Raw genomic sequence first — 22,387 nt, 5'->3', positions numbered from 1 at the left:
TTCTCAGTGAGTTCTGTGTGGCGGATTCCATCTTCAGCAATGTCTTGTCTTGTTTTCCAGATCTGGGTGAACAGTCCTCACAGTGCCAGTGGTTATTATACCATCTATGGTGAGGAGAGCCTGCAGGCAGACCACTTCAACACACGGCTGAGCTTTGGAGACACTGAAACGCTCTGGGCCAGAACTGGATATCTGGGATTTGTCAAGAGGACAGAGCTACTGGTTGCCAGTGGAGGTCTGTACTATTTTACCGATTATTGTGAATATATTATAGCAAAATGGATTGTCCAGACTCTGTATTTGGATTGGATAAACTATATTCATAGCCTTGACTTGCCCTGACAACATTTTGCCAACTATAGATTTTTATGAATTTAAATGTTTACTTTTATATTTTATCATTTTAAATGTCTAATTTATTTTTACATTTAGTATTATATTTGTCATTTTTTAAATGTTTTATTCTACAGTAGTGTTCAAATGTTGGGGGTCAGTAAGTGGGTAAATTTTTTTTATTTTATGCTTTAATTCAGCAAGGATGCATGAATTGATCAAAAGGGACAGTGAAAGCGTTTGCCCTGTCACAAAAGATTTCTATTCCAAATAAGCAGCCACCGTTCTCAACACTGATAATACATGTTTCTTGAGCACCAGATAACAAGAATTTCTGAAGGAAGTAATCGCTGAAAATGTAAGATTTGCCGTGACAGGAATAAATGACATTTTACATTTTTATAAAAAAATAGAAAACATTTATTATTCAGTTGTAATAATGTTTAACAATTAATAAAACATTTTTGCTGTATTTTGATCAAATAAATGCAGCCATGGTGAACATAAGAAACTTCTTTCAAAAACATTATTAATGCTAGCTGACCCTAAACTTTGTATAACAGTAGCGTATATTTTTATACAAATAAATAAAATAAATTCTATTAAATGTTCAGTTTTCCTTGGCAAAAATGCAAAAATAGCTGGATTTAGAGTTATTTTAATACAGGAAGATCCCAAGAGAAAGCAAAATTCACAAACAAATGTCAAATTCACAACTAGATGTTTAAGTTTGCAAGGCTTAAAAATGCACATGCTAAGACAGCAACACATTCTATTTTTTTTTGTCCTTTATCTTCCCCCAGATCGCCACGATGCTCTGTTTGTGGTGGGTTCACTTGATGAAACCCTGGAGTTGCGAGGTTTGCGTTATCATCCCATTGACATTGAGACCTCTGTGTCTCGGGCGCACCGCAGCATCGCTGAGAGGTGAGAACCTCAAGAACACTAACACTTCCTGTCTGCATGCATCATTTCCCGATTACTACACAAAACAAGTTTTGTTGTTGTTACTAAACATTATGCTTGTGTTTTTATGTTCATGATTGGATCATGTGCTTTATCTTCCAGTGCCGTCTTTACATGGACCAACCTTTTGGTGGTTGTAGTGGAGCTCAGTGGATCTGAGCAGGAAGCTCTCGATTTGGTTCCCCTGGTCACTAATGTGGTTTTGAAAGAGCATCACCTTATAGTTGGTGTGGTGGTCATCGTGGACCCCGGCGTCGTCCCTATCAACTCGCGGGGTGAGAAGCAACGCATGCACCTGCGCGACTCCTTCCTGGCCGACCAGCTGGATCCCATCTACGTGGCGTACAACATGTGAGCATGGACTAAAGTGCTTAAAGCTCAACGTGGCACCCAAAGAACCACTCACAACGTTGCCGTTCCTCTGTGCCGTCTGAACACCACACGGAGGAAGAAGCTGGTTAGTCCTCTTTCTGCCCCTGCGCTGAGCCTTTTACATATTTTTATGTTCTTTTTAATGTGATTGTGGCCCGTTTAACCTGGCTCAAGCCATCCAACCTTCTCTGGACATCCAGGAGTGTGGTGCTCTTCTTTTAGAACACATTTTTTCCCTTTAAACCAGGTGACACCACATTTTTGCCAGTTGTCCAACATTTGGTGCCACTTCCGATATGCCTCTTCCATAGAGCAGCGCTTGTGCTCTTGCAGTTAGACCTGAGGGACTAACATGAAACTTTTCTGCGCACTTTATCTCCTCTCGTGGCCAGAGGAGTCTCCTTCGGTTTTCATTCTGGAAGTGTGAAACTTCGTTTTATGGATCAACAGTATCACCAGCAAAACAAACATATCTTCTTTTATTCAAAACTGCTAGTCATTTTAAAGATTTAAAAATAAATGCACCGCATTTTATGATTGCGAGAAGTTTTTATTTTTTTTTTTATTTAGAAATGTAATTGTAAGAACTGGAGTGAGGAGGGGTTTGTGACATTGTCCTCACTAAAAGCACAGCAGTTTTAACACAATACATTCGTAACTTGACATCTATGTTTTAAACACGTATATTGAGGGTGACAGAAATGTTTGGAGATGAAGACAGTTCCATGCCTTATGCAAATTGTATTTCTGTCTTCATTTTGATTTGAGGTGACTGGAAAGGTTTGTATGTAGACTATATAGTGTAGTGTCTCACTGGTGTTACCGTATAAACAAATGGGACCCCCTTATCTGGTCCTCCAAAAAAAACAAAAAAACTTGACAGATCTTTCATACTTGATGGCAGTTCTTAGCATCACTAACTCAAGATCATGATGCAGAAACAGGAACGACCCTTCAATGCTTTCTTGAGGGTTTTGGATGTGTGTGTGTGAGAGAGAGTGACAAAAGGCAAAAAGGGTGTTTTAACTGACTTATTGAAAAAGAGAGTGTGAACTAAGAGAGGAAATATCTTTTCTATCTTAAAATTACAGTAACATTTATTAGCACCTAACATGTTTATTTCAGAATGGCCTTAGATATCAAAATGTTCTTTCTTCCTGCAGATTGTTTACATGTGAATTTTTTTTTCTTTAACAATACACACATTCTCATACCTGTTTTTGTATTTTTTATTCAATTCTTAATTGTCAAAATATCGAGTGTGTCGGTGCAAAATGTATAGCTTTATGTTAATTAAATTTATTGTTGTCATCACTGGATCTTTTACTGTCTTTAATAGCGTAATTTTATGTAAGCAATGTGCAAATAACAAACTGCTGAATGAGCCTAGAAAGATTTGATGCTCTTCCACATCAAAACAGCAACCAATTCTATAAGTAAACGGCGGTATCGTTCATTTATATTTAACCTGTGCTGTGCAGAAAATTCTTTATCCACAATTTAGTGTTTCTGGTCAAAAACCAGCGTGCTAAAAGTTGCTATAAAATCTCTCAAGCTATATGATAACCAAAGAATGGATTCATCCTTTGTGTCGACTTGTTTTCTTTCGATTAGCACAGGATATGAATATTTTTGGAACTGACTCATTAATCTGAGCTCAGCATTTTAGCTTTTGGGTTGACAAAAAGCACAAGCTCCGATCATTAAGGCCTATTATCCAACAGTTCCAAAAAATCATAACCTGTCCTAAGTGAAAGAATCATAAGCATAACAAGAAATGTACAAGTCACTAATGAGGGTTATCAAAACATTAATTAGTGCAACTATTGAGTTTAGTTTATTTGAGATGTTTTAGGTTCTGTAATGCCCATAATGCATGTTTGTCATTCAATGGAAGCTTGCTGTACACTATTCTATTAATGGCCTCAAATAATCCACACACTTTTTCAGGAATAATCCACTATTATTTACATGACATTTGAAAGATAAACAATTACGGAAAACCAGGAATCATCAAATAAAATCATCAGGATACAACCTCTTGCAAGCTTCAGGCTAAATTCAGTATTGTCCACCAGAGGTCTCTATATCCTCTGATTCTTACTCATTGCTTTGGGTATCTCTCAATACAATCATGACGCATGCACACTACTATATATATGAATTAGGCCTACTATATATATTTGCTAATACATTATTTATTAGCAAAATTAGATTTAATGTGAGCTGTTATTCATATCATGCTCAATCCAATAATGGAGGGTATAGGCTGTCAAATAAACATTTGTTCTTTAAGGTTTTCCACAAGAAGTGGCCTTCACTCGAATTCCAATCAAATAGTATTATTAATTACATAATGTAATAAATACATCAAATAATATCCATTAAATAAAAATGGATATTTGTATTTGCAATACCATTCAAATGATTTGGGTCTTTAAGATTTTAATGTTTTTGAAGAACGTGTATTATATTGACCAAGGCTGCATTTATTGTAACTCTAATACTGTAAGTTATTACCATTTAAAACCATTTTTTCTATTTTAAAAACTTTTGAAACTTTATTCTTGTGACGGCAAAGTTGAATTTTCAGCAGCCACAGTCCTCAGTGTCACACGATCCTTAAGAAATCATATGCTAATTTGGTCCTCCAGAAACATTTCTTTTATCAAAATTGAAAACTGCATTTATTTGAAATGGTCAATGAAGACATTTGTATAATGTTAAAAAAAGATTTGTCACTTTGTTGCTGAATAATAAATATAATAATATAAAAAAAAATGAAAAATCTTTCTGACACCAAACGATTGAACGGCCGTGTAAATATTCACAATTAAATGATTTTTAAAAATCATCTGACAATATCCAATATTGCTAATGGTACTAGGATACTATACTATGCAATTCCGATGTAGAAGCAGCTAAATGCCTTTAAATATTTTACCTTGAGCATTAAAACACACCTCACATTCGTCAACACTCTGCTGCAACAGTATAGTTCCAGTACTCTGGCTTATTGCACAAGGACTGTGACATTAGATACACTTTGGCCTCTTGCAGTATGCCAAGATTATGTGGTAATTGTAAAATATAGAATATACTACAAACATCTTCAGTCGGCTACAATTGTAAATTCCTGTAAGTTGAGCGTTGTATGCTGCTATGTGTCACGATTCATATCAAAGATCGGCAGTCTCTTCATCAGGACAAACCCATTTTATTTTATGACCGGTTTGCTTTACTATTTACTATTTTTCTTAATGTCATTTTTGATAAATTGTACTAAAACCTTTTAGGGTCAGTTTGATAGTAAATAAGTATATGGAACCCAAAACTGAAGTACAAAAATGTATTGCCTCCATTTATTAATTCACAGATACTGTATATAAGAAGTAGTTCAATGTTCTGGCCACTTAAGGTATCCCAGTTGGTTTCCATTTCAGAAATCAGAATGTAGGATAGTAAAAGCAAAAAAAAAAAAAAAAATTAGTAATTAAATAAAGCCTTTATTGAAATGACAGGAAAGCAGCACATAGCCTAGCCCAGAGAGCTGTCCTGATGTCTGATCGGGGACAGCTCACATTAGCAGGCCCATCCAAGCAGAGAATAACAGGGTTGAGATTAATTGAAAAACTGGCAGATCTGTGACTGATGCAGCAGATCCAGATCTTGCTACAGCTTTTCTCAGCTTGACGGTGTACCGATGCACGAGTATATATGCCAGGTTTGTTTGGCAATGCGCAATCCTCTCCATGACTTGTCACACCATAAAAGTAAAATCTCTGCATGTCTTCACTGTAACACTGTAGAGGGCCTCCGCTGTCACCCTTGATTGAAGAGTATTCCAGATATTGTTAATCACTGTCATTCACAGACCACTTACTCTGCAGCGTGATAGACAACATTACCTGACATGTGTCAACTCTTCCTTTGTCAAATCCTGCGCAGATCATGATGTCATTATCATGGCCATTATACCAGCTTCTCTGGTTGCAGATTTCAGTATCAATGAGACTGACTTCATGCTTCCTGAATAGTGTTGAATACCATTCCTATAGCATAATTATAAATTCAAAACATGGTAATTATTTCTTTAAATATTCTTTTTAAATAGGATCATAAGAAATATTCTTAAATCATCCGTGAATGTTAAAAATACAAATTTTGTTGTCATGTAAAATGTGTATGGTTTTCTTTTCAAATGGGAACTGATTATATAAACCCACATACTATTAACAGTTGAACTGCCAGAAATATAAGAAAATTGAGCTCCTCTCTGATATATGGACTCTTTTCTCAGACTGTGATGACACATTTCCGCAGTTTTTACCATTGTAAATCAAGCAGTTTTTTTTAATATATATATATATATATATATATATATATATATATATATATATATATATATATATATATATATATATATATATATATATATATATAATTCTTCATAATTTATATTTAAAACACTGTACTTTGAGTTATATTACCTTGGCATTAAATTACAGAAAACTCACTAAAGCTGATGCATGAGTGACAGCAAATTTGACATTTCGCTCTTCCAACATAATAAATCTTGCAGTATTTTTTTTTACTCCTTTGGAATGTCATTGAAATGCTTTAACAGATTTTTTTCCTTTTGATATTTGAACAAATGGGAATATATACATATACATACGTATATGTATTATTAGCAACACCTGTTCAATTTTTCATTAATGCAATTATCTAATCAACCAATCACATGGCAGTTGCTTCAGTTGCTCATTTAGGGGTGTGGTCCTGGTCAAGACAATCTCCTAAAGTCCAAACTGAATGTCAGAATGGGAAAGAAAGGTGATTTAAGCAATTTTGAGCGTGGCATGGTTGTTGGTGTCAGGCGGGCCAGTCTGAGTATTTTACAATCTGTTCAATCACTGGGATTTTCACGCACAACCATTTCTAGGGTTTACAAAGAATGGTGTGAAAAGGGAAAAACATCCAATATGCGGCAGTCCAGTGGGCGAAAATGCCTTGTTGATGCTAGAGGAAAATGGGCCGACTGATTCAAGCTGATAGAAGAGCAACTTTGACTGAAATAACCACTTTTTACAACCGAGGTATCCAGCAAAGCATTTGTGAAGCCACAACTCGCACAACCTTGAGGCGGATGGGCTACAACAGCAGAAGACCCCACCGGGTACCACTCATCTCCACTACAAATAGGAAAAAGAGGCTACAATTTGCACAAGCTCACAAAAATTGGACAGTTGAAGACTGGAAAAATGTTGCCTGGTCTGATGAGTCTCGATTTCTGTTGAGACAATCAGATGATACGGTGAACATTTGGCATAAACAGAATGAGAACATGGATCCATCATGCCTTGTTACCACAGTGCAGGCTGCTGGTGGTGGTGTAATGATGTGGTGGATGTTTTCTTGGCGCACACTAGGCCCCTTAGTGCCAATTGGGCATTGTTTAAATGCCACGGCCTACCTGAGCATCGTTTCTGACCATGTCCATCCCTTTATGACACCATGTACCCATCCTCTGATGGCTACGTCCAGCAGGATAATGCACCATGTCACAAAGCTCAAATCATTTCAGACTGGTTTCTTGAACATGACAATGAGTTCACTGTACTAAAATGGCCCTCACAGTCACCAGATCTCAACCCAATAGAGCATCTTTGGGATGTGTGGGAACGGGAGCTTCGTGCCCTGGATGTGCATCCCACAAATTTCCATCAACTGCAAGACGCTATCCTATCAATATGGGCCAACATCTCTAAAGAATGCTTTCAGCACCTTGTTGAATCAATGCCACATAGAATTAAGGCAGTTCTGAAGGCAAAAGGGGGTCAAACACAGTATTAGTATGGTGTTCCTAATAATCCTTTAGGTGAGTGTATATAAACACACATATATATATATACACATAATAGTATTTTACCCAACAATGATAACTTACATATCTAAAAACCCTGGAAGTGTAAAAAGTGTCCATTACAAATTCTGCTAAAAAATCATCTGTTAATAATGCGTAGATTTTGAGTTTTTGGACATTTAAACACTAACCTTCTAACACTGAGCTGCCCCAACCAGTGATGTAACATGAGCTGAAACTTAGTTGTATCTCATCCATTTCATTTTCCATTATGCACACAGGCTGCACATGTTTAGTGAAATACAGAAGGCGTTGCAGATGCAAAAGTGCCACATTATTGTCATAATTAGATAGGTTGATGTTCTCATTCCGGATAACTTTCTGGACTGAACGATACTGCACACCCATTCCATGCCTGGATCGAGAATGCATGCAAAAGATCTGAAATGAAAACTATTATTTAAAAAAATTGGCAATTTCTTGAGTAAAAATGTTTGATGTAGCAATGTTAATCTAAAAAAGCAATAAATACAGTGGGTATAGAAAAGAAGCAACCCCCATTAAAATACTCACATTTTGTTGCTTTGAAGCCTGAAATTAAGATGGACACAGTTTTTGTTGTATCCAGATGTATTTAGGCTACTTAATGCAACTTATCACATCAAAGTGAACATGTCAGAAAAAAACCGAATCACTGAGTTTAAAAAAGGATCACCCCGCTCTTCCTTAATATTATTTGCAAAATCAAACAGGTGTAGCTAATCACATTCTGGATGGCAGATAAAGCCATTTGACTTTCAACTGTAATCAGCTGTTGTTATTTTGATTAGCTCAGCCTGAAAATAGCTTTCCGGTAGCATTTCAGTAGTGCAACTGAAGTAAACAATCAACTATGGGTGGTAAGGTTCTTCAAACAACATTTAGCACTGCTGAAAGTAAGTAAGATGTGTATATGTGCATAATGCTGCATATCATGAGGGATTAGAAGCATAAAGTGTCTTACCTATATCTGAAGCAGTGGGATGCGGTGATCACCCACCAATGGCTGATGATGGACCCACCACCGATATGCCTAGACATATGCTGTATGCTCACCTGCCAAGGCCAAGCAGCCTCCAATGCAGAAAAGCCCCCTGAAATACAAAGCTGCTTTGGAGGATCCAGTAAAGTTCGCTGTCCACAACCTTAAGAGCATTTAGTAATTTGCACTGAATGTTTTTCATTAATCTTTATGTGACCACAACCAATGATGATTAGATTATCTGTAAATAATATTAACCCATTTAATCCAACAGTGACATTTATAAAAAAAAAAAAAAAAAACTATTCACATGCATTTTTTTTTTTTTTTGTATACATGAGATATTTAAAATGTCTAATGATGTATTAAGGTGGTGCTCTCACAGTGCTTGTAAACGTCAGAGACACTGGTCCCTATTTTGAACAAGTAATGATTGTAGAATTAAATTAAAAGTATTGTTACATTAATTGATTGTAAAATAAATAAATAAATGTATTAATTTTTTCATGTAGGCTATTATGATTCTTGTTTCCCCACAATTTCTGGGTAGTACATATGCTGCTTTATTAATTGCTGAAATATATATCCGATTTTTTTTTGACAGTTTACCACTGATTACAGTTGTCATCAGGAATAAAACACACATTTCCCATTACAAAAATGAATGTAGTTTGTTTCACCGGGGTATTCCGATAGTAAAATTCACATCTATGGGGAAAATAGTTAATAGTACTAATATATATATATATATATATATATATATATATATATATATATATATATATATAAAAATAAACTAATAGTACTTAGTACATACTAAGTAAAAAACTAGTTACTATGTAACTACCTGCAATTCCACAAGATAACGAGCTAATGAAGAATAATTGTAGGGTTGTTTTAAACATTTTAAATGTGAAATCAGTAAGAGGAAGCTACAAAGCAGATCTCTGATCTCCTTGAAACTTATTATTAATTAGGTAATCTGAAAAGATTCTAAGTGACGTGACAAACTGTAATTTCAAAAAGGGAAGAACGTGCAAACCAACACATTTCAAATCTTAATGCAGACAAAAGCATAAATGTGCCATCAGAAACAATTCCATTAGGCTATATAAGATGATTTTATTCGAGTTTGTCCCTATGATAATACACTAAGCCAACATCCCGTTTGTTATTAGTAGCGTTTTAAAGATGGTTATAAACCTCTACACAATTAAGGTTGTGTGCTTGTTACTTTACACACAATAGGCTACATAACATCAAAATCGTGATTCCTGAACATCCCTGGATCACCTCCACTCGAAGAAGGATCGAACTGAAATTCCAATAAACGAAATCTAAACCGAACTCCTCTTATTGTGGAACTGGTCCTACCTATTGACAGACCGTCCCTTATATTTTGCTGGGAGTCATCAATTATGCATGGTAACGGTGCACAGCACACCGAAGGAAGCAGCAACAATATGGCGACATCCGCAGTTTCTTCCGAATTTATTCGACATCTGCAGTCCAGTGAGGATTTTTTGGATACCCGTTAACGCAATTAGGGTAGGTATTGTGTTTAAATCTCGAACATGCGATGTGTTTATTCCTTGCAGTGGAAGTCGTCGCACTGTCAAATGTCGCAGAGACCCCGCACGATGAGGGGATTTTACTGCTAGATGCTTCTTGCCAAATTCATGTTAGGTTTTATATTCGGTTATAACTGCGATGACGCTTTATCCTTTCACGTTATTTATTTATTTTTGTTAAAATAAACCTATTCTGATTCGGCCAAATGACAATTTTAAGAGCTCACCGTATGAGTCAAACAAAATTCTTCAAGGCAATATGTAGAGTGTTATTTGTATTTGCATGATCAATGACGTGATCCGCAGCCTGTAGCTCTAAACCATCATATGAATAAAGGTCTTCTTGTCCGCATTAATCATATGTCGAGCTGAGCAAATGAGCAAAAATGCACATGTGGACAGGTTTGAAGTGATCCGTTGTAATTAAGACGTTCAAAAGGCAATACATGCTTGGCTGCTTATTGATTGCAGGGTGGACGCAGGTTGCACGGGTGTGGTATGCTACATTTTCTTGTTTATGTTCCTCGCGAGCAGAAACCTTGCACAACGTCGTTGACATATCTCGCTGTCCTCTGAAAACGATAGACGTTTTACTTGGGTTAAACGAAATTGGGTTATATGACTAAGAAGATGCTGGCTGTGTGAGTATAAAAGGGTAAATACGACGACAGAGCGAAAAAGCCACTGCAGTATTTTTTTTTTCCTCTGCGGCTTCGGCCCGCTCTCGTGAAGGCATTGGGCTTTTAGAAACGTACGTTTTCAGACAAAATCGTTTTCTGACCCCGAGGAAAACGTGACAACGTTTTGGAAAACGGAAAGATGCTGTTCGCGAAACAGTCGTGCAAATAAGCCAAGGATTTCGTGACCAAACATTGAGGAATTCAAGGTAGGACCACTGCGTCAGTCAATAACAATACAACATGACGATGTTATTGAAATGAGGTTTGTTTTAAGAAATTGTTACACAGTTATGTACGAATAAACAATTTATTGAAGGGTATTTTCCATTTCAAGACGTTAGTGTGTCGTTTTTTTACAAGAAAATGATGTGGCGCATAGAACCTCAACCTAAAAAGAAACACGGATAAAAATGAATTTATTATTTTATTCATAATGCTTCGCAAATTAACCCATGTTCTCCCGTCTGTAAGTAAGCTGGACCACGTAGCCCACCTGATTTTCTAGAGCTATTATGCGTTCCCTTGCAGCACAGCATAGTTCCCTCAGTTATTTCGAGATAGGCCCACCCAACAGAAGCCCACCGCACTCATTCCCTCACACCCTTTTTGTAACCCGCAGAGAAACAACATGCTTCCATATACTTCAGCTTATAGAAGGTGCACTGTAAAAAGCAAAAATTAAATTCATAGCAGCAGTGTCATGTGATTTCTGAACTGCCTTTAGTAACACTGCACACTACTGTTTAACTAATTTGAATATGATTGCTCACCAAAAGCAAAATTTCTCTATAGCTAATAAAATCTTATATTTTTTCGTAATAGATAATTTGTTGAACAAGGAATTTGGTAATCAATTTTTGTGAAATGTAAACAATTTAATGAAACAAGATCTGCTTTTTAACAAATACCTAACATGACAACACAATTCAAATAAGTAAATAATCTTATAACTGTAACTGCATAATTTGTTCATACTGCAATGCATGCTGGAAACTCGAGAAACCTTAAATTTGCAGTGTATGTAAATGTTTATTCATACAGATCTGTTAGGCTTGGTGGGTCAAAATGGTCAGAAATATTGCTGCTCTTGCATTTATTTATTTATGTCTTTTTAATGTGGCCTAGATGTATAATAATTCAAATTTCCTCCATGTGTGATAAAAATAAAACACCCAACAACGTGTAATTCCCTTTTTCCCGTGTGGTGCTGATTGGACAGCTCCTGTAAGGCAAGTCTGTCTTTGCTTTCGCTGTTTGGACCACAAGGATTACTAATAAGATGTAAAAAAAAAAATTGACAAATACAAAATGTGTTTGGATTTGTTTAGTATAAACATTTAATTGCTTGGGAAAATAAATTGACTTAAACCAAACCTAAGATTTGCAGGTCTTCACTTTAAGATGGTCTCCTAATCTGACATGGTAAAAAGTGCCCAAAACCCTTTTAAATCCTGCCAAGAGACCAGCTAAGACTGACAAACCAGCTTAGGCTGGTTTAAGCTGATTTTTTTCCAAGCGTTCATACCCATGGGACTTCTGCCACTAACAGTGTCTGTTATGAGCCAATGTTTGTGGCATTCCTTGATATTTGTTTACGTGTCTAATATGCTTGAAGGTAAATGGGGTATATTTACTTCAGAGGCAGGATGAAAATGCAAATGCAATTTCTGAAACAAAACTGGAATTTGATAGAGAGAAAAGCTAAAAGTGAGCTAAGTAGCTCTGTAATATCACGATATGGCTTGGTTAAGTGTCTTGCCCATAAGTGCACTGCACGCAAGCTTTTAGATGATGTGGTTCACCAGACCTCCCTTCACCCACCCCATTTCCTATTCTGCATCCTTAGGGACATAATGCATGTCCCAAATCGACATCTCAGTAGAAGTTTTGTTCATAACGGAGACAGGTTTGAATCTTCTTGTGCTATCATGTGGTATCTTCTAACCCAGTCTGCATCCTTTCAGCTACCAGCATCCTTTCATCTAAAATAGAAACATCCATCATAATGACCCAAAAGAACCATACCATGAGAACCTATGCAAGCACATATCAGGAAAAAAGTCCAATCGATCACTTATCACCAAATCAATTAATATTATTGCGAGCATAATCCAAAGACAAACATTAAGTATCACCTTCATCTGCTCATAATGGAGGGTGCTTTTCATTTTTCATGAAGTGGATGACTCATCCAGGATCTACTGCCAGTCCCTCTTTAACATGCTCTCAATTTAGCAACGGATTGTTTTGATGTGTAAGGTAATATTTTTAGACGTAAGGCTAAGGGTTTTACTTTCTTGTGCTGAACATATCAGTTTGTGTGATTGGATGATGTAACAAGGTAGTATTGTTCAGTAAGACTTTATCTTTCCACAAGCTAGAATGAAATCTAATGACATTTAGTTGATTTTGCAAATTATTATTATTTTCTTTAATTGTGACACAATGGTGTGGGTTCTCTTGACTTAGATTTTAAGTATTTAGGCTATAATGTAATACAAGATAGTAGTAGCTGGTATAAATAGTCACTGAAGTGATGATGATTAATGATCATATGTTGATGAATGATCAGTTTCAATGTACAAATGTAATATTAATGTCATATTAGTAATACATATTATCACCCCAAACATTAGTTACGTACAATCTTAAAAATAAAGGTGCTTCACCATGTCATAGAAGAACCTTTTTGTCTAAATGGTTCCATATAGGACCTTTAACATCTGAAGAACCTTTCTGTTTCACAAAAGGGAAAAAATGGTTCTTCTATGACATCTGTTATACCTAAAAAATTATGATCCTAACCTTCATCTCAATACTGAAATCTCAGTTGGCTGATTCATCTATAATGAATTCTTAAAATACTGGTGTCCGGGACACTGTGAGCCTAGAGACTGCTGTCAAAGTCCCTCTCAGTGAAAGTCTTTTTGCAGTACCTCTAGGAAGCTAATTCAGGTGTCCAAAACCAACTCCTACCTACTTATGGGGAAGCCTGAAATCTTAAAACTACTTGCCACACTCACATTTAAATAACATATTTCAAATCAGCAATAAAATGTGACTCATAAAACGGTCTGATAATTGTTGTTGTTTTTGTGTTCAAATAGTAAAAAAAAGCTTTCAGGCTGAAACAGCCAGTGTGAATGTGCAATAACTTTACCAATTGTCATTTGGCTTTTGTATTTAGAAGGCTGGACATATAAGTAATGTGAGTGCATTGTCTGTGTATGTCCACTAAAGTCTTTGCTTTTCATAAGCTTAAGTTAAAGCAGGGCTCACAAGACATGGTCCTGGAGGGGAGGTGTACGGACACCAGCCTTCCAAGACCGAGTTTGTTGACCCCTGGGTTGAAAGGATAGATTCTCACCCTCAAGTTGTTCCAATCCTGTATGTTGTCTTCTGCTGAATACAAAAGAAGATACTTAAAAAATTTTTTGTTTCTGGTCCCCAATGACTTCAAATGTTTTTTGTTCTTTTATCATTTAATTTAACATACTATGGAGGTCAATGGGGACCATCAACTGTTTAGTTACCCACAGTCTTCAAAAAAGTCGAGGTTTGGACTCAGAAACTGCATTTATTCATTTTGTCAGAAAGGACTTTCTTGACTTGGTAAGCACTTTTCCCAGTGGCTGACTTTTGGTGGTAAGGGTACACCAGGTTAATGACAGTTGCTTTACAGGTATCCAGCCAGAACGAGTTGCAGTGTGGACAAGAGTACTGTATAATTCTGATTGTGTGAGCCTAGTTGTCCAGTAATGTCCGTTTTTCTTCCCAACATAGAACTGGCTGCCGTGTAGTGTACATAACAAGAGAAGAAGTTGCTGCAGGATGAAAACATGGCTGCACCCCTTGCTGCACCGCCAGGACCTGACAGCTTCAAATACTTTACCAGGGAATCTCTGTGTGAAATCGAGAAGCGCATTGCTGAGGAGAAAGCCAAACCGCCACCTAAACCAGACAGCAGCTACCGCGACGATGATGATGAGAACAAGCCCAAGCCTAATGGTGACCTGGAGGCAGGCAAGAGTCTGCCCTTCATTTATGGGGACATCCCTCCTGGCATGGTGGCAACACCATTGGAGGATCTCGATCCTTTCTACATGAATAAGAAAGTGAGTGTGTCATCATGTCTATTCATATGCTGGCCTTCACACTTTATATTCTAAGCAGTGCACTATGGATCATTATAGATGTGAAGAAGCTGATGTGTTTTTAACCAGCCTTTTAGGTCATTTATTTTTATTTTCTTATATAGAAAACCCTGATGGTGAAACTGTAGGGTTTATTTGGTAAACATGCCAATATGAATAACTTCCTCCTATAATCTGCTACAATACTGAAGCATTTGTTTGTGGTTTAGGTATGTTGTAGATTGTGAATGAAATGATGCTTTAAAAAGTTTTGGAGAGGAGGTCAGCAGTGGTCTGCTGAAGCTTTATGGTTCCAGCTGACAGACTTGTTTTAATTGTTCCAGCAATAATCCTTTAGAAAAGAATCGCTCCAGTGCATTTAAAAGAACAGCTCACCATATTAGAACAACTCTCGGTGTAGTGGGACAATGGTAAGATAGTTAGGCCTAATTAAAGATGGCCTGTAATTTTGTTTTTTTGGTGCCACTTGTCTGGTAGTCTTTGGTGTTGCTATATGTAAGTGAAGAGAGAAAAACTGTGAATAAAAGTGACTTCCATTTAAGTTTGGGTTAGGTAATATTTTTAAAGATATTTAAAGATTTAAAGAGACTGCATTTATTTGTTCCAAAATACATTAAAAACTGTAATATCTTACAATTTTATTACAATTTAAAGTGACTCTATTTTTTTTTAAATATATTTTAAAATGTAATTTATTCCTGTGATGGTAAAGAATTTTCAGCAGCCATTAGCCCGGTCTTCTGTGTCACAATCTTACTGAACTTACATGTTTAAACATGATTGTTATGAACAGAATTGCTGGGTCCAGTCAGATCTCAGAATTAATGGTTGTTCTATTGCATTTTGCCACATTAAAAACTGTTAATGCTATGATGTAGCGTGACTATGAAATTGTTAAAAGTCTGAATTCTGAGCTTTCATTGATGCTCAAGATGCTCTTTGGATCATTCACAAATCATGCTAAAGGTTCTTCACAATCTTGTGGAGTAAAAACCAAACACCACATTTTAAAATTCAGTTCAACCTTTCATTAAAAATTTTATGCTGATAATATAATTTATGGTGAAAATGTTGTAAATATTATAAAAACACATGCTCTAAGAGAATTAAATAAATGTACATTTACTTGATATGTTATCATTCATAAAACACAGTGGCTCATTTTTGATTTTGCAAATGAGCAATATCAGATGCAAGCTAGTCCACAAACAGATTTTCAGGAGCAAGTTGTGGTTATGAGATGTAGCCTATGGGTGGAAGATGAGGTCATCTTTTCTGTCTGAGAGCTCAGCCCAGAGCTCAACTCTGCGTTCCTGTTTGGCTTGGCGCTAAGTGCAGTAGTGAGCCTTCAGCAGTGTTTGCCACACTGGACATTACTAAATAATGAACAGACCCGATTGGGCGTTAATGTCTGTTAATGTGTGCATGTGTAGAAACGTTTCCCTGCCTCCCTCTCTTGCTCTCTCCCTCTGTCTCATTCCTCTTCCTCCCTCTCATGCAGCACACGCTGTCTTTTATGTAACTGCCTGCTCCATGCACAGGAAGGAGGTTTCAGTCTCCTGATGAAAACCGCATGGAGGAGCGTATGTGAAATGCCGTCTAAACGATTAACAATCGCTTACATTAGGCTTTATATTATATATATATATATATATATATATATATATATTTTTATATTTAGATGTGTCTCTGCATTGCATTTTCATGCACATGCCATAGACATATTTTAGCTCTGCAATCTCAAGGATTTAATGGCTCTTTGATTGAATTCTTTGCCAGCATTGGGATCAGATCTCCCTGCATCCCATTGTCCTTTTGTTTCCTCACGCTAGGCTCGACTTGCAGTCTACAGCAGTAGTGAAACCTGATTCTTGAGGATCAGGGCAGCTCTCTTCATAGTGTAAAATCAGCTGAGAAATGGGAGCTGGCAGCATTTAAATCCAGACCTGTGACACTTTCTGAAGCAATTAGCCTAGGAAGCTTTGCTACAGGAGCAGCTGATGAACCCTGAGTCCCCCACTCAGATGATTCAAGGAGTTGGTTATACAGTATGTTTTAAACAAATCAATTGTGAGATGGAGAGGCTTAACAGGATTTAGCCAAGTAGGACATGTTGGATCTACATCCTCCACGGTCCTTAAAGGTGTCATATGACGTTGCTAAAAAAGAACATTATTTTGGGTATTTGGGTATAATTAAATGTTTTTATGCGGTTTGAGTATCAAAAAAGTTTCCATATTTTTACCCACAAAATTTCTCACATACTGTACATTATTGTTTCTCCTCTATGCCCCATCTTTCTGAAACGCATCGATTTTTACAAAGCCCATCATTCTGAAAAGCGAGGTATATGCTGATTGGCCAGCTATCCAATGCATTATTTTGCTTGAGCACTGCACCATTTTAAATTCAAGGTTTTCAAATTTTACCGTTTTTTTTTATACACATTCTTGATTTGAGGTTTGTGCTCTGACTGTTTGAAAGCACCATTGCTCCGTCACCCTCTATGTCATTTCTTCGTGCTTCTCTCCTCTCTATGTGTCTTCCACAAGTCTGGTCAGTGCCTCACCAGCATCTTTTTTTCTTTTTTTATATTGTTTTTTTTTATAAAAAAGCCGGGCCCAGCCCAACACGTTCACTGTAATTATGAGCCCGAGCCTGATTTAAACCCGACCATTATTTAATATATGGGCCGTTATAACCAGGTACGGCGCCAGATTTTTTATTTTTTTTTACCGCAGGTGCTGCTGTGGAGCTGTATATATGCTTCTTCAAGCTCCATGTTGCACTTAATCTACTGAATAGTAGGCTACAGCGCGCGTGATGCGTCACGCATGCGAGACTGCGAGTGGACGAGATGCTGCGCATGACACGAGACGTGCTTTATCAAGGGCCCGACCCAACCCGGCAGCAGGAAATATCGGCCCAGGTCGGGTCGGGTCGAGCCCGAGCTCGGGCAGAGAATCTAAGCTCTGACCCATACTCAGAATTTATGCTCTGCATTTAACCCATCCGAAGTGCACACACACTGAGCAGTGAACACACACACACACTGTGAACACACACCCGGAGCAGTGGGCAGCCATTTATGCTGCGGTGCCCGGGGAGCAGTTGGGGGTTCGATGCCTTGCTCAAGGGCACCTAAGTCGTGGTATTGAAGGTGGAGAGAGAACTGTTCATACACTCCCCCCACCCACAATTCCTGCCGGCCCGGGACTCGAACTCACAACCCTTCAATTGGGAGTCTGACTCTCTAACCATTAGGCCACGACTTCCATAAATTAATCTAAACAACAGGTTTAGTGCAGATTTTGACAGATACACATGGATAGCAGGTGAGTGATTGGTCAACAGGGCAATACTAAGATAGAATGGAATAAGGTAAGTCCATGCAGGTAATTGATTGGGTAGCATTCCGAATCAGAATCAGAATGAGCATGTTTACAAGAATGTTTACACATATAAAGAATTTGTTTTCATGACAGAAGCTCCGCAATGCAACAGAACAAAAAACACATAATAAAAGAATAAAAAAATAAATATAATTCAGAACAAAACAACAAGACCAGACAAATGTGAACTAAGGTGAGTGGTTAATATAGTCTGTGCTAATTAGATATGACAAATGCAGTTGATCTGTACGGGTCCGGTGCTTTGCAGGTTGTTGACTCTGTGACAGTACTCCCCCACCTCCCTCCACAGGCAGCTCCCGATGACCGCAGTGGTCCAAGACGAGGGTGGCCTCTTCCTCTCGTTGCTGGATAATCAGGGTGATTCGTGTGGAATTCACATAGCAGAGATGGGTCTAGTATGTCATCACTGGCAACCCAAGATGTTTCTTCTGGCGGAACCCATCCTAGTGTACGAGGTACTCTAGGTGACTGCCCTGTTGTTGGGAATCTAGGATTGGTGTTGACTCTGTAGATGTTATCTTCTGAAGGATTCATTGGAGGAGGAGGACGAGGCATGTTATCAGCACCAGACCCTGGAGAGGAAGAAAGTAGAGGATCAGCATATGGTTTCAACAGGGATACATGGAAATAATTATTTTGTGAGGAGGATGGTTTAGCCTGTAAGTGATTTGTTGATCTGCCTCTGAATTGTGAGTGGACCAACATAAGAGGGGACTCAGTTTGCGACAATGCAGTCGAAGACAGATGTCCCTGGTTGAGGGCCAGACCTTCTGCCCTGGATGGTGCTGGGGTGTTGCTGATCTTCTAGCATTGGCTTGACTTTTGTGTTTCAAAACTGCCATCTGCAGGAGTATGTGAGCTGAGTCCCAAACCTCTTACTCTTCTGGAACCAATGGTTTGACAGCTGGAACATCAGAAGGCTCACCTGATCAGACAAGTTAATGGCTCCAGCTTTCTTGATGTTCATGATAGTATGACCACAGGTATCTCCCGATTTCTTTATCTTCCATTCAGTCTGGCCTTTGGACTGTGGATGATATTCCAATGTCCAGCTGACTGTGAAAAAGGCTTTCCACACTCGTGAGATGAATTGAGGGCCATGTTCAGTGACAATATCTTTGGGTAGCCCAAAATGCTGAAAGACTTGCTGGAAGAGGGTTTCAGCAGTTTCAAAGGAATCAGCTTGCACACTTTGGAGAAGCAGTCTACATAACGAAGACACTTGTGTGAGAATCGGAAGAATGTCTGTGATGAAATCAATTGCGATGTGTGACCATGGCCTTTTAGGTACAGGAAGGTGGACCAGCTTTCCCTCTGGTAGGTGGCGAGGGACCTTGGATATGGCACAGACTTAGCAACCTTGGATGAACCGGGAGACGTCCTGGGCCATATTGGGCCACCAGTAGCAATTGCTGATGAGCGAGAGGGTTTGCTGGCCACTTGGGTGTCCAGAGCCCTGTGATGTATGTGCTGAGTCCACGAGGGGACAGACAGAGATGAGTTGGCACAAAAATCTGTCCCTCAGGACACTGCGTGGCTTCCGCGATTTGGTCATCAATGGACAACTCAATCAGGTTGACAATGATGGCTGGATGGAGGAGTTGTCTCTCACCTAGAGTGATAGAACGTCTGCTTTTTGGTTCTTACTTTCTGGCCAGTAAGTCACAATGAAATTGAATCTGGTAAAGAAGAGTGCCCAGCGAGCTTGACAGGTGTTAAGTCTTTTGTCTTCCACTCGTCACCCTGTTGGATCTGAACAAGGTTATAAATGCTCTGAAGGTCCAACTTCATGTTGATGCTAGTTCCCCGTAACAGCTCCAGGGCTCCTGGGACAAGAGGATAATCCTGGAGGGACAATCCTGGGTCTGTGAAGCCCTTCCCTCAGAAATATACAATCGGGCACTGCCTAGTGCATGTTGTCTGGAAACGTCTCACCCCTTACCATTATGGGTAGTTACATGTTCCTGGTGGCAGGGTTTATGTAAACATCGGGGTTAGTGATGGTACAAACGAGGAGCTTGTTATAGTCCCTACTAGCCTTTATTTGAAGTCCTTAAACAGTGATTTCTTTAAAAGAAAATATCTTCCTTTGCATTGAATTTTGAGCATCGTAACATTGCAGACGTTGTTTATACTCTAACAGCAACATTACACACTAACTAAAGTTACAAAATTGAAATCATAATCAAACTTCCTCTTTGACAACCTTGATAATGTTAGCCAAACAGACTTCTCACCCCATTTTTGCACCTAACCTGTTTTCCAGTTCAAAAGGAGAACGTTCCAATAACCCAAAATAATCAACAGCTATTAAACAGTATTCAAGGGTTGTTTCAAATGAGAGAGAGCAATTATATTTATTATATTTATTTATATTTATTTATATTTACTATATTTACAATTATATTTATTTTATTTAAATGTTCAAATAAACAAACAAACAAACAAACAAACAAAAAACCCCCCCAGGCATCCCGAGATGTTATTGGCTGTGGAGCCCTCCATCACCATAAATGAGATCCTTTCTTGATGCAAACATCCAACACAGAGGGTCAAAATGGGGAAACAATGGTGAATCAAGCCATGGGCCAGGGGCAGTGTTGGAGAAAATTTACTTTTAAAAGTAATGCATTACAATATTGCGTTACTCCCTAAAAAGGTAACACATTACGTTACTTTTTCAATCTGGGCAGGGCATGCTTGTTTGTTTTTAATGTAACAAAAGTTATATTCTTGGTAAAAGTAAAAGCCCAGTCTCCGAAGAGAAAGTAAATTCATGTCTGTACTATAGAAAACAAAAGAAGAGTTCAGCACACTTCAGCACAAATGTTTATCTAGAGTAATTTTTGCTTATTAGTATGGTTGAATTGGATCATTGAAGGTCAGCACCAAATACACTGGTTAATAAAATGGAATTAAATACATAAAGGATATTTGTGTTATTAAACATTTAATTACTGCAGGTTTGGATCACATTATGAGTTGCATTTTGCTGTTTTTATTCATTTTGAGGAAAGCTTGATCTGTTATTTTTGTTTTGTTTTGTTTTGCATTAATCTCATTAATTAATACGTGTTCACTTTTGTTCTAGAACTACTGCGACATCATACTTAGATTTGCATGTGTGCTGGTGGTGGACGGGGGACAGATGTTTTTGTTGATGGAGGATACGCTTGTTGATCCAAGGAGCAGACAGTGAGTCGGTGTGAGATTCGACACAGAGTCGCTGAGTCATGTCATCAAAAGCCCTATTCGGACGGTTTGAGTTATGACTCTTACCACCTGACATCAGCGATTTTCACGTACCAATTCGGGCAGGACTAACATCTCCTTGTTTATTACAGAGGTGGGAAGGTCTGTTTTGTTCATCTGGGTGTCACAGAGATCACGCGCTCTGTATGCATGCATTGCATATAGTCATTCGGATTGATTACCATTATTATTATTACACAATAAATACTAGATGGCTAGTATAACAAAACCATGTTAATATGTGGTTTCTTTAGTTTAACTTTGTTTCCCTTTTTTTTGTAGTAGTAGGCTAAACCCATGTTTAATTTTCTGTAATTAAAAACATTAATTAAATGAACGTGAGTAATCTTAACTGATGATGATATTACAAAAGCAAGTATTAACAGTTTACGTGACCTGGCTCGTGATTTTATTATTATTATTATTTATTATTATTATTATTATTATTATTATTATTATTATTATTATTATTATTATTATTATTATTTCTTTGACGGGAAGCAAATATATCAAACATGCGCGCCGTAAGAGCATCTACGGTAATTAACTTTGGCCAAAACACACAAGGAAACGTGTTGTGAAATATAATATTGCCGGCAATCATAGACATTCGCATTTGGATGGGATTCGTTTTCTCAGAGGATCATTGAGTTTGCAGTAGGTAATTTGCTCTGGAATTATCACAAAGGTTGTGAGAAAAACACAGATGGGGCAGATTCGGACGGGATTAAAATCACCAAGTACATCTGTGAAACACAG

At 37.7% G+C, this 22,387-nt stretch overlaps 2 protein-coding genes across 10 annotated transcripts in view; both read left to right on the top strand.

Annotated features, from left to right (window-relative positions):
• LOC127944492 (disco-interacting protein 2 homolog B-A) overlaps positions 1-2,985 on the top strand; it is a 44,585-nt gene extending 41,600 nt beyond the window's left edge. For both annotated transcript variants that reach the window (XM_052540453.1, XM_052540452.1), the window contains 3 exons: positions 61-235; positions 1,137-1,260; positions 1,402-2,985. In XM_052540453.1, coding sequence (XP_052396413.1) covers positions 61-235; positions 1,137-1,260; positions 1,402-1,654 — 552 coding nt within the window. In that variant the 3' untranslated portion in view covers positions 1,655-2,985. The remainder of the gene's footprint in view (positions 1-60; positions 236-1,136; positions 1,261-1,401) is intronic.
• Positions 2,986-9,828: 6,843 nt separating this feature from the next.
• Positions 9,829-22,387, top strand: part of LOC127944763 (sodium channel protein type 8 subunit alpha-like) — a 52,445-nt gene continuing 39,886 nt past the window's right edge. For 5 of the 8 annotated variants that reach the window (XM_052540994.1, XM_052540990.1, XM_052540987.1 and 2 more), the window contains exons 1-2: positions 9,830-10,106; positions 14,593-14,924. In XM_052540994.1, the coding sequence (XP_052396954.1) occupies positions 14,649-14,924 (276 nt within the window). In that variant the 5' untranslated portion in view covers positions 9,830-10,106; positions 14,593-14,648. Of the gene's footprint in view, positions 10,107-10,606; positions 11,016-14,592; positions 14,925-22,387 lie in introns of those variants that run through there. The other 3 variants (XM_052540993.1, XM_052540988.1, XM_052540989.1) reach the window with 2 other exon arrangements.

The sequence above is a fragment of the Carassius gibelio genome, chromosome A23 (assembly GCF_023724105.1).
Source record: "Carassius gibelio isolate Cgi1373 ecotype wild population from Czech Republic chromosome A23, carGib1.2-hapl.c, whole genome shotgun sequence".
In the NCBI taxonomy this organism is placed as follows: domain Eukaryota; kingdom Metazoa; phylum Chordata; class Actinopteri; order Cypriniformes; family Cyprinidae; genus Carassius; species Carassius gibelio.
Note: the sequence above shows the minus strand (reverse complement) of the source record. Positions and strands in the feature narration are given on the sequence as shown.